Genomic DNA, 13,723 nt, shown 5'->3' with positions numbered 1-13,723 from the left:
AGCAACTGAGCTGTTTATTTCAAAGGATATACATATACTGAATCGGTGTACCTTGCATAACTGCAAAACAATGTGGATATGTTTCATGTCCTTAGTTTACTCTGATGACTTGTGCTGGTCAAGGAATGTCTATACAAATACCATGTTCAGAGATGAAGGTCCGTGTAGGGGTGGTGCCGTGTTGGAATGGATGCTGCAAACAATATTTTTTTTCTGAGTGGACTGATTTGGTCGGTACCACCAAGCACGATTCTCGTAATATCAAATAGTGTCATGTTTGAATTCTAAACCCTGTGAGTGTGCTTGACTTTTTTCTCGCTCAAGCTTTTTTCTGTGCTTTCAGATTAACGTTAACGCTGTCATGCCCCATGGATCTAAAAAACTTCCCCATGGACGTTCAGACCTGCATTATGCAGTTAGAAAGCTGTAAGTACTGGACATAATTACAAATGCAGCACTTTGAAACATACTTGAGTACAAGGCTTCTTTTTGATAAGTATAAAAGGATTCCTTGTCACTGTTAAATAATTTGGGAAATTACATCAGGTCTTGTTTGTTTCTTGCTTCTGTTTGAACCCCATCATCTGACTGTATTGCCACTGGTTGGCTGTGAAGACTGTTTGAGACATGTTAATTATTGGTGTAGAATTCATTTTTAAAAGTGTAATGATTCTGGGGTCTACCTGTTGAACGTGCAGCCGAAAATGAAATAATTATTCTGAAATGTTCTGGGTAGTTCAGTTAAAAGTCTAGCATTTTCTACTGTAAGAGGATCATTTCAAAAATAAGAATCATTGTTAGTGATGCAACGGAATTTCAAAGTTATGGTTTGTCGTGGATGTTGCAGTTCTTTGTCTCAACAGTTATGTCAAGTGCATTATTCGTGACCGTGTCAGCTTCATCTTGTGTTGACCATAGATGGGCAATGTTACCCTGTTTTGCCAGACCACCCTCCATCTGCGAGCTGGGTACCCTTGCGGTTCCATCCCTTCTATTAAAATAATCATCCTCCGTCCCAGTCCATTCTCATCCTTTTTAAGGTACTGTTGTACTTACATTTCTGTCCACTTGCAGTGAGACTTCCAATTTTATTGGCTATTGGGTTCACGGTCCAAACAACCACATGTATGGCAGGTTTTTCTCGTAACAATTCAGCTGCTTGGAACAGTCAAAGATGTGGTGGCCCTGACAGGGCTCCTAAAACTACACTGGGTCTGAGCCACCAGAACCATTCTATGCTTTTATTTTTTTCCCTGTTTCCTGTCATCCTTTTTCACGCTTTTTGTTTCTGAACATTATCTGGACACAAGTCCAAGGTCTGTCAACTGCTCATCATGTGAGATTCTGTGTCTCAAGAGTTCAATCCCTGATCGGCCTCCCTGTGTGGAGTTTGCATGTTCTCCCTGGGCCTATTTGGTTTTGTTTCCAGTTTCCTCCCATATTCCAGAAACATGCTTGTAAATTTGTTTGAACACTCTAAATTGTCCCCGGGTTTGAAGGTGAGCTCGGATTATTGCATTTGCAATTGCCTGGCAACCGGTTCAGGCTGTCCCCAGCATACTGCCTAAAGTCAGCAGGGATCGTCCAGCTCCAGCAAACCCCTGAGACACAAGTGAGGATAAAGCGAATCAGAAAATGAATACAATGAGTGCTTCAAGGGCAGCAGATAATAAATGTTCATTTCCAGCACCCATTCCTCTCCCGTTGTAGTTCCTTTGAGACTTTGGAGGGCTGCCAGCTCCTCGCATATCTCAAAGTTTGTGCTAACTCCACAAATAAAAATGAGCAGTTACGCTGTGTCTTGCACGTCCGTGCTCTCATCCAGTGCTAATGAAAAAAGTCAAATTATTTCGTCTTCTGCTGCAGCTGGGCATATACATTAATCCTGATTTCTTCACCGCGTCTGGTGATTGTACTCGCCGACAGACTTACGGCATTAGATGCATCTTTCTTCTCGGGACACAACTCCTCCGCGACAGCATCCATACATTTCTGAACAAACTCTGACTCCATGAAAGGCTTACCGCTGCTTGCTATCAGCTTAGCAACCCGAAAGCTGGCCCGAACGGATGCCTTCTTCAGCTGAGCTTGGCGTACAAATGTATTCTGCTGAGATAGTAGTCCACTTTTCGCTTTGAGAGTTTGTCTGCTCGTATTTGGCTTTGCAAGCTATCGTACTTGTCTTAGTGACGGGATTCATAGTGTCGGCGAAGATTGTATTCTTTGAATACCGCCAGCGCCTTTTGACAGATGAGACAAACAACCTTTTCTTTGCATTGAACATAAAAATAATCGTTTGTCCACCTCAGGTTACCTCAGGTCAAATACCCTGCATTCTGAATCAATTTTTCTCTTACCTAAGCTTTTCGCCATTATTCCGTTCTCTCTTTGACAGGAAGGTTTACAAGAGAAAACGGGTCTGGGACCAAATAGAGCGCCAAACTGAGCGCACCTGAATGTACCACCGGACTCCCCTCCACTTCCTCATACGTCACTTTCTTGTGTCGCGACTCCTTTAGCGTTCTGTTGTGAGCAGGCGTGTTTGTATTGTTCAATCACGATTCTAAACAACATACATTGATTACATTGATTAAAATAGGAACAGATAATGATCGAAAACCGACCTTTGACTTGTAAAAGGATTTTTTATTTTTCTGGAGGCCAAATAGGAAAAAAAATCTGATAGCATCTCTGGTATTGTTCAGGGGGCCGGGCCAAATCTGCTGACGGGCCGGGTAGGTGAAGGAGGAAATCCTTCTTCCCAGGCGAATGGCGATGCAAAACTAAAAGTAATGGCACGTAATTCGGTAATTACGTGCCAGCAGCTTCAGTAATGGCTTACTGAAGACCCCAGGATATATGTCGTCGTACTACAGTCAGTGTGAATTTATTTTACGACCGTTAGAACGTATGTGTTTTATACTTCACTGAAGCAACTTATGATCAAATCCACCTTACGAACGACCGCTCGGTACATATCTTGTTGATACGATATTTGTTTTTCATTTGAGGCCTAGCACCGCAATGCAGCCCGGCAGCGCGTCCGACAATGTTGGCCAGCCAGCCAGCATCTCACTCGCGCACAGCAATCGACCGCGTGTTGGCACCAGTAAGGGGTGTGTCCACCGATGTTGGCCGCGACACGGCCATGACTAGAACCAAGGCGTGATCGCCGCGGCGAGAACGCACCGCCGCCTCTTTGAGATAGCTCGTTCTGCTTCGTGGCGGGTTGGCGCCGCAGACGACCGCGGGGTCGGGCCGCATAATGGGCCGCGCGTCAGTGCGAAGTGCGGGGAAGGCCGGGGAGAGGGCAACCGTAGCACATTGGTGACCCAGACCCATGCCCATCCGCCTCCGTGGCGTCCGAATCAGATCGTTTGCAAGTCATTTAGCACCGACTCTCTATTCAACATTTTGAATGGATTTCGACTTATGAACATTTTGACTACAACCGTTTTGCCCTCGAACTAGAGCTTTTACCATTCATAAATGAACTCATCATAAATGATGTGTCGCTGAGATTTTGTTCTGAGATGATGCAGCTCACTCTCATGGAATGATAATAATAATACATTTTATTTCAAGCGCCTTTCAAAGCTCTCAAGGACACTTTACAGTCACACACAAGCATAGACACTATATCTCTTTTGTTACGATGATTATGCTGAGCACAGGACAAACAACAACACACAGGTACAGAACATACTTATTAGTGAGAAATGTGATTTTCCCCTCTAATTAGAATATGACTTCTTGCATACAGTCTTTGAAATTGCACATAGCATTTTGGAATTAGTTTGTGTTTTTGTTGTGTTCTCTGGCCGGGTGGTGTGTTGTTTTTTTATGACTGAAATTGCTCAGGCAATTGAGCTATCTCATTGTTAATGTTATGATTTCCTTTCGCAGTGGGAGGCTTTCAGCGTACATACGCTGAACATATTTAGTTTGACAAGCGTGCGCACACACACAAACCATCGAACCTTAAAGGAAAACCGATGTCACTTTTTTGTTTTCTAACTGACATCAGAAAAACTTTTTATAGCATCTAAAATACCCAAAACACGCAGTATGATATTTTTATTCAAATGCAAAACAGCAATAAAAATGACTTAAAGTGTCCAAAATCTGCAAAAAAAATTGAGTTGCGAATTGGGCATTTTCAGAAAGTCCCGCCCCCAGTTCGTGACGTCACGCCAAGACGTCTTGCATTGCTGGAGAATCAAAACAATGGCTTCAGATTCGGAGAATATGCTCTCTTGTTACACATCCAGTTATGAATATGATTCAAATAGTTCTGAAGAAGAAAGCATACATGTTTGCAATCGATTAAAGAATTTATTCTGTGTCATTTTGAGGCGTGTGAAATGTCGCACCCAAGGGAGGCAGAAAATGGCGACAAAGCAGTTTAGGGAATTAGTCAGCCCGTTTCCAAAGGCTGATAAATTCCTTACATGGAGCTTTGTCGCCCTCTTCTGCCTCTTTTTGGTGCAATATGAGGTTTTCAGACCAAACAAGTACAGCAAAATACATTGACGTGATGGAAGGACTGCTACAATGTCTTTTTTTTTTTCAGTCAGGGGCGTTCCTTCCGTGACGTCACGTACGGACTTGTCACCAACTCAAAAACAAGACTTCCTGAATATTCAGTGCGAGTCTTGAAACGTAAAATATATCTATATGCGTTGGAATCTTTGTATAATACGCTCAGTAGAAGTCATTTGAAGCCATTTTACAAATTATGGACACAACTTGTCCGGAGACGGCGGTTGTCCTTTAAGAAACAAAGCCTACTACATCTTTTGTTGATGGCTTTAGGCGTGTATCAGCTTTCCCAGCTGTTCCGCTTTCTAAAAATTGCTCCAGATAGCACTGTCTTAATAACTTTTTTGAAAGATTTCACCTATTGCACAGCTTCAGTGGTTTCTTTGCATCCTTTTCACCATTTTTAGTCGTTTTTAAGCATAGTCATCCTGGTCAGAGTGCAGTCATTTAAATGATTATGTCAGTATAAACATAGCAGCCTCTTTAATCTGTCTCCATCGACTAAATACAGATGCAGCTTGAAAAGAATTACTTTCCTCATCACAGTAGGCACGACAGTCCCATATGGTTGCAGCATACATGTGAACATGAAGTGGATGTTTAGTTTGGCTCTATAATGAATGAATGTTTTTTTTTTCTTGTGTCATGCATAAAAAGAGCTCGCACGGGCTTCTGAGCCATCAAAGAATAATCAAACTAATCAAACTAAAACAACCATTTCATATTTCTAACCAAAAAAACAAATCAGAGTAATGTTGCATAATACTGTTACTGATCACAGAATCATCACAAATCATCACAGAGTGTGTAATATAATACAGTACAAAAGACAGATCAACTTTCCTCATCAGAATCAGAAAGCCTTTAATAGTCGCACAATGGGGAAATTTGCAATCCACAGCAGCAATTTGAAAGTGGGGAGGAAGGAAAAAAACAAAGTATTTTGAGCATAACAGAAATGTCAGAGGAGTGAAATGTATCACTGTGCAATAAAGTTTCATAAAGAACTGTACATAGTGCAAGTGTAATATATATATATATATATATATATATATATATATATATATTTATATATTTGGTGTATATATATATATATTTGGTGTATATATATATAAATATTTGGTATATGAAACTGTATTGAGTCAACATAAGGCAGTTGTGCTATTTACAATTGGTTAGGAATATTTGGCTGCCTCACCATAACAAATGACACTATGAATCCCTGTACGACGCTTAAATTTCTCAAACTATCCGTGGCTAACCTTGAAATCATCAATGGATGACAAACTTCCAGGTTGTCTCTTGACGATATCCGAGTTTAGTTGCTGTGCTTTCTCTGCGATAATTTTACCTTGTTCCTAATCAATTGTGTTCTGTTTAGATGGGTTGATAGCTTTTTGCATAAAAATCAAGGACCTCTGGGAATCAAGACCATCTTGGAAGTTGTGATATTGCAACAGCAACCGATTCAGGCAGACACACTAGAAACCTCATTAATAGCTGGTTCACTTGCTTGTCTCTTCAAATTGTACAGATGGCTTGTGCGGGTTATTTGTGGAGCCTGATTGATGGGATATTCTAACATTGTGGTCTACACTCTGCCTTTGAACGATCAATACATTTGAAACAAATCCAAATTTCACTATGTTTTCTATCCATGTTCTCACCTTTTCACTTATGTTTTTTCATTGAGTGTGATGAAGCGCTGTCGTCTGCCTTTCCTGTTTCATGTCCACATCTGTGTTTCTGAAATGACCAAGTCAAAATGTAGAAATATATTAATGATTCTTGCAACTTATGTTGATGTCTAACTGCATATGTTACACAACATAATTATGTGCATTTTTTGTCATCTGATTTCACTCTTATAACAAACACTTTGAAAATGTCATCGTGAAAAAAAAGTCCTACTCCCATTACGTGTGAAAGTGATACTTTTTTCTTTTTATTTGATCCAGCTGCCCCACAAATTTTTATACTGTATTTTGCGTTTAAGAGGGGGAAAAAAACGAGTGAAAAATTACCATGTTAATAACAACGCGCTAGTTCACTTTGCAACACTCCTGGGTGTTGTTTGAGCACACACAATGTACCTAATAATGAGATGTCACCTGATTGGTTGTATCAATCAAATGAAGGGATGGCTGATAGGCTGACGTCTAGTTTTTTTTTTTTTTTTGTTTTTTTTAAACTCAACTTTATTTGTTTCGCGTCAGTTCATTACAATGTCACATCACCTTGTCATGCGATCCAACAATAGTACTTTGCAAATCGACAATACGTGGATCGCAATCGACGTATTGAGCACCACTGGTTCAGACTATAATGTATATATTTTTTGCACACTGATTAGCAAATTACACACATGCACATATAAAATGCCAAAAGTGACAGTGTGCACAACGTGTAACTTGAATCTGACCTGAGTGTTCATTGCCTTCTCCGGAGCAATCATCAGGATGCAGATGAGCATCTGTTCAACAATTAATTATGATTTATCGAGTCTGCAACAGAACTCACACCGTGCCCTTACAGCTGAGTTCCTGGTGCCCAATATCTTGAATTAAACTAGTTTAACCTGTGTTTTTTGCAATGACTTTTACAGTTGGTTACACCATGAATGACCTGATCTTTGAGTGGCAGGAGAATGGACCGGTCCAAGTGGCCGAAGGACTGACTCTCCCACAGTTCATCCTTAAAGATGAATCCGACCTCAGATACTGCACGAAGCACTACAACACAGGTATCACACACACACTCATGCGTCAAAATACTTTACTTCTGAAATTGAGGTGGGATGCTGAAAACAAAGTAATACAAGAAACTCCTATTCATCACGGGAAAAATCGATGAAAAGGTTTCTTCAGCCGTCATCTGTACTTCTTTAAAGGTGTCGGACGTTTCGCTTCTTATCCAAGATGCTTCTTCAGCGAACTAAAGTCTTACTGGTAGTGTAGGCCCTATATATATCCCTACTGTCCAGACATGGTGGTGCCGGACTCTGCCATGATAGGTCCCTGCTCTCAGGTTGGGGGGAGCAGAGGACTACTCCCTGCGGCTCCACTGATTGCTCCTATTGTACTGACTAACAACTAGCCTGATAGTCCTATTTGATCTGGTATTACCTCATCGGCATTACTAATCCTATGTTGCCTAAGGAAGCTGTTGTACGAACGATCCAAATTGAACCTCACACCACTATATCGGTTTAGTAAAGGATTTAGCTGTTTTATGAAAATCACTTATTTTACTCCCCTTTCAAACCATCTATGTTCGTTTGCAAGATTTTAACCTTGTTGTCGTCAAATGAGTGGTTGCTCGCATTTAGGTGCATATGTACTGCCGATTGAGGCCCACTAGTATTATCCCTGCAATGTTGATAAAGTCTTTTTTTGAGAATTTGTTTACTCTCCCCAATGTATTGTTCCTTACAATTTCTACAAGTAAGACTTTAGTTCACTAAAGCATCTTGGATCAGAGCGAATCATCCGACACCTTTAAAGGACAAACGCCATCTCCGGACAAGTTGTGTCCATAATTTGTAAAATGGCTTCAAATGACTTCTACTGAGCATATTTTACAAAGATTCCATCGCATATAGCTATATTTTACGTTTTAAGACTCGCGCTGAATATTCAGGAAGTCTTGTTTTCGAGTTGATGACGATGGCTGACATGATGCCATGTCTGGAATGCCCCTGACCGAGAAAGCGACACACAATGCATGTTGAGTCCGTACGTGAGGTCACTGAAGGAACGCCCCTGACCGAAAAAAGGACACATTGTAGCAGTCCTTCCATCACGTCAATATATTTTGCTGTATTGTTTGGTCTGAAAACGTCATGTTGCACCCAAAAAGAGCCAGAAGAGGGCGACCAAGCTCCATGTAAGGAACTTATCAGCCTGTGGAAATGGGCTGATTAATTCCTCACACGGAGCTTGGTCGCCATTTTCTGCTTCTTTTTTTGGTGATACATTTCCCCCCAATGTTGCCTCAAAATGACATTCTTTCCTCGATTGCAAACATGTATGCTTTCCTCTTCGGAACTATTTGAATCATATTCATAACTGGATGTGTAACAAGAAAGCATATTCTCCGAATCTGAAGCCATTGTTTTGATTCTCCAGCAATGCAAGACGTCTTGGCGTGACGTCACGAACAGGGGGGGGGCGTTCTGAAAATGCCCAATTCGCAGCTCAATTTGTTGCAGATTTTGGACACTCTAAGACATTTTTATTGGTGTTTTGCATTTGAATAAAAATATCATACTGCATGTTTTGGGTATTTTAGATGCTATGAAACGTTTTTCTGATGTCAGTTAGGAAATAAAAAAGTTCACGTCAGTTGTCCTTTAAGGTTTATTTAGGGGCAAAAGGGAGGGAGCCACAAAGTGGTCAACAAAAGGAGCTGATGAAACAAGGAGTCAGAAAAACAAACGTAAACATAAAGCGCTTGCCAATTACAAGATAGAAAGATTTCAGAGAATAACGTAAAACAAATTGTGGTTGAATTTAAAAAAAAAACTAGGAACAAGACCAAGACGAAACAAAGTACCCACAAACCCGAATAGACAACGACGACGAGGGCGAATAGAAGCATGAACGAACGAGATTTCTGTGAACAAGGCACATGAGCAAAACCAGTGGCCAATAGAAATATGTAGAGCTGGTAGTCAGTGTCTTAAATTTGCACCATGTAATTGCCTTGATCAGGCACAGGTGCACCACTGAATGGTGACGCCCCACACTCCAGCTGGTGCTGAAAGACCAAACAAAACAAAGACACGGAACCTTACATCGTCTTATCTAAAATGTCAAGGCACATTTAAATGTTAGCGTACATCTTTAAACAAACTAACGGTTATTTTTAGGACATTGATATCATTATTAAATACAGTAAAGTCTCGTTATATCGATATCGGATATATCGATAGTCCCGGTTATATCGATACTATTTCGATGCACGCACGGAGACAATTACATGCAAACAGGGTCGGATATATCGATAGTCCCGGTTATATCAATATTTTTTCGGACTCCCAAGAATATCGATATAACGAGACTTTACTGTAACTCTTAACTCATGTGCTGCCATTCACGAATGTATTCGGGAATTGAAAATATGCCGTAGAACTCCATTTCCGAGTTATTCGGGTTTTGCATTTTTTGCAGGAAAGTGAAGATCAAATCCCAGTCTATCTTGTGTGAAAAATTCAGAACTGTAGGTAATGTATTTCCCTTCAACCAAGCGGCAACAGTTGCGCTTCACTCAAAAAAAGCAGCCTCCAATAGCCCCGTGAAGAACACGCCTTCCTTTCAGTGTTTTAATGGAGCAGAGAGCGGCGATCACGGCAAAGCATTTTAGTCACAATTACAAGCAGTCTACGCTGGCACATTATTGGAGTGGCAGCGTAGCTGCACAACTAACTGAGGGCGATGTGTCGGGTGACTTGGAGCCAGCCAGATTCCTCTGAAGAGCGGGAACCATCGGGCTCGACGATCAGCCGGGGGCTTCACCCGATCTGCAATGAACCAGCAGAAGCAGGCCAAACCACCCACTCGGAAGTTCAGGTGCGCATTCGTGTGTGTTAGTTTTCTTTTGTTTGCTAGGTTTATTCATCCTGCAATAATCTGTTAGAGTTCCGATTCATTATGTTCAAAAAGTGTGACATCACAAGCGCACCTGTGATGCTACTGTTATGTCTCAAGCGCATTGGCGATGCTTTTTTTACCTTTGATGTTGTGAGATGAAAATGGTACAGTATGATGATGTTAGTAAATTATTCTACAGAGCCTGGTCCGAGTAGAGTATCTAAAGAGTAAAGTGCTAAAAGGAAGATGGAGAAACTTCAGCTGTTGGCCATCTCTCCTACACCAAAGAAGGCATGACCAACCGGACACTGCTGGGTCTGTGCACGGCAGGAGCTCCAGGAGTGAGACAAGACTTTACTACAAGTCCTGATCAGTCCTGCTGCACCCTGAAGAGTGCTATACCACACTAAAAGAAAACTATATATGATATGTAGCTGTCCTTCATGTAAAATGATGACACTTGTCCCAAGGGAGGTGAGATTGGGGGAGAGGGCACACACACACACACACACACACACACACACACACACACACACACCTTGATATAGCTCAAGCACACACCTGTAAATAGTTCAAACCCATGCACACATGTGTAAATAGATTATTTTTGTTCTGTGTTTCTGGTTAAGAATCTGATGTTATAAATTGAAATAATAATAAATCTAGTTTTGTCATCCAAAGTATTTTTCCTTTTGTTATTTCATAGAAGTAAACAAGTGTCCAGATTTTTGCGGTGTCACTCGATGTTAAAAATATGGTCCTTAATTACCTGTCTGCTTGAATTTGCTTCTCTGCAGAAAAAAAGCTAATTTTCTCCACTTGTAGGGAAAAAAAATCGGGCATTTGGCCTGAAACCACCTGATTTTAACAGCCAATATTTTCAGAACCAAATCGGCTAGGAATGAACTTTTTTATTCTGATGAAAGAAAAGAGTCTAACGTTTCTAACGCTGTATTGAATGCTTATGTAGTCCTAAAACAAAAATATTCTGTTGGTCCTGCAATTTGGGTGAAAATGACGAAAACCCCCTGGCACTGGAGCGGACACTTTTTTGCACGTCTGGCAGTGAATGTTGCTCCAGCAACCCCGTAACCCACTACAATATAAGTGGTGTTGAAAATCGATAAAGAATCTTGATATTATAGAGTAATATTTAAATTAATATGAATAAACATGGCACGGTAGTCAATTAATTAAGATGTTCACCTTCCAGTGAAGAATTGCGGGGTTTGATTCTGACTATAGCCTCCCTGCGTGGAGTTTGCATGTTCTCCGCTCTGTCCGCTTTGTCTGAGTACTTCTGTTTCCTTCCACATCCCAGAAACATACCTGGCTGGTTAATGGAACATTTAAAAATTTCCCTAGGTGTTGTTATTGGGTATGTTTGTTCGTCTCTGTGTGTACTGCGATTGGCTGTCAACCAATGTGCGGTATTGACAGCTGGGAGAGGCTCCAGCACACATGCAATCCTGCTGAGAATAAAGCAGTTCAGATAATGGATGGAAATGCCAGGCAGTAGACTGAAAGGAAAGCCTAGGAGAAGGTGTATGGATGTTGTGGAAGAAGACATGAAGATAGCTGGCGTGAGAGAAGATGATGCACAAAACAGCACCAAGCACCAACATCCATAAACCAACAGATCGTAGACATTTTAATGGGTTGTCTTTCCATGAACTGATAGATTTGTAACCTGGCCAATGAGCTCTTCCTGTGCAGGAGTTTACCAAGTACTAAATTTCGCCCCAGGCTAGATTCCTTACCTGAGGGTGACAGTTTAACAGGCTGTGTCTGTTCACCTCAGATTGACCCCAGATTTTCTGTGCTTCCATTGTGGGCGTGGGTGTTCGACCAACTAAGGATACAACAGCATGAAACTTTTAAATATGATGGCATGCGTTTGGAAACTCCTGGGGAACGAACAGACCCAGGTTTCCATTTTAAATACGCCGCCCTTCTGCAGCCGTTGCATTCCTGTCCTGGAACCCAACCTCATATTTGGCAAATATAACCCGCCGCTGTTCCACCACGTTGTTCTTGGCACAAAGACAGCATTCATACTACTTTTTAATTAGGTGCAAACCATACTCATCAGTCAAACTGGCCCAGTTTGTACTGGAATATAATAAGAGCATTATATTTTCTGCAATACATATTTATTCCTATAGCGCTTTCACAGCAGCAACAGCAGTAACAAATCACTTGAAAGAACATTTAACATAAAATAATCGAACATAATATCAAAGAATACATCACATCAACCACGGACCATCGAACAATTGCAACAACTATTCAAGTCCATGCTGACGTTTCACGGTACGTTTGACACCGTTGTAGATGAAAGAGAAGAGAATCAAAGTCTCTTTTCACCAGTGGATCAGATATGTTATGCTCAAAGCATGCCTTACTTCCCCCACGTCTGCTTTATGCAAAATTTGAAAGTAAACAAGAAGCTGTAGCATCCAATGATGATAACAGAGATTGGATTCACTTGGCCTGTTCCATTTATCTCCGCTTCAATTGCAATTACTGACTCTCAAACACATCCTCACTCCGCGCTGACGCTCCTCTCTTCTCTTCTCTCTCACACTTGGCTCCACCAGCCATCCATCCAACCGCACCAGCGCAGACTGTCCAACAATGCGAACATTTCCGTTGAACAAAACGGGGCTGTGCACAATGCTGCCCATTACAGTCGCAAAAAACACAAGTGCCTCAGGGCTGTCAAACACAGTACCCCCCCCCCACCCCCAGTGCAGGTACAGAGAAAGCACAACAATAAACTGCATATTTCTCTTTTGCCAAATTATGCCAAAAAGCGCTGTAAAACACTCCTCAGTGGATTTTGTGAATAGATGACAAGATGGAGCAACCCATGGGTGCAAATGAACTGATGTCAAAAGTGTGATCAATGGTTCATTCTTTATGCATTCATTTTGGATTCAGACTTAACTGTAATTTAAAAAAAAATCTGTAATATCACAGCATCTTACTTCAGCTGAAGCCCAGCAGAAGAATGAGCAGCAATAAATTGCCACAATTTCCTTCTTCTGCTCGGCTGTAATTTTCTTGTGTGTCCTCTTCGGCTTAACAGTAGCCTTTGGTGGGGTCTTTTTCGTTCCATAATAACAAAAATACTCCACTCGATAACAAACCACATCTGCACTCACTTGTGGAAACCTAGTTCGACAGCCACCGTGTTCGACCGTGTGGTTTGGTTCGTTTGCCGAAAACTAGTTTGTTTAGATTATATACTCGTGAATTTAACTTGCGTAAGGCGAAAAGTTTGTAAACTAAAGCGTTCGTAAGCCGAGGTATCACTGTATTGTGTTGTACAAAGAAAAAATGTTTGGTATGTATGTCTGACGTTGCAGGTAAATTTACTTGTATTGAAGTGCGGTTCCACTTGGAGCGTCAGATGGGCTATTACCTGATCCAGATGTACATCCCATCTCTGCTGATTGTTATTCTGTCCTGGGTCTCCTTTTGGATTAACATGGATGCGGCCCCAGCCAGAGTGGCGCTTGGCATCACTACTGTCCTTACAATGACTACACAGAGCTCAGGCTCAAGGACCTCACTGCCAAAGGTCA

The 13,723-nt window shown here is 41.4% G+C and overlaps 1 protein-coding gene across 4 annotated transcripts in view; it reads left to right on the top strand.

Annotated features, from left to right (window-relative positions):
• Window positions 1-13,723, top strand: part of glra3 (glycine receptor, alpha 3) — a 70,282-nt gene that overhangs the window by 40,328 nt on the left and 16,231 nt on the right. For 3 of the 4 annotated variants that reach the window (XM_089005890.1, XM_089005891.1, XM_089005889.1), the window contains exons 5-7: window positions 344-426; window positions 7,148-7,285; window positions 13,505-13,719. In XM_089005890.1, the coding sequence (XP_088862016.1) occupies window positions 344-426; window positions 7,148-7,285; window positions 13,505-13,719 (436 nt within the window). The remainder of the gene's footprint in view (window positions 1-343; window positions 427-7,147; window positions 7,286-13,504; window positions 13,720-13,723) is intronic. The other variant, XM_089005892.1, reaches the window with a different exon arrangement.

The sequence above is a fragment of the Hippocampus bargibanti genome, linkage group LG10 (genome assembly GCF_051943395.1).
Source record: "Hippocampus bargibanti isolate YZ-2025 linkage group LG10, ASM5194339v1, whole genome shotgun sequence".
NCBI lineage: Eukaryota > Metazoa > Chordata > Actinopteri > Syngnathiformes > Syngnathidae > Hippocampus > Hippocampus bargibanti.
Note: the sequence above shows the minus strand (reverse complement) of the source record. Positions and strands in the feature narration are given on the sequence as shown.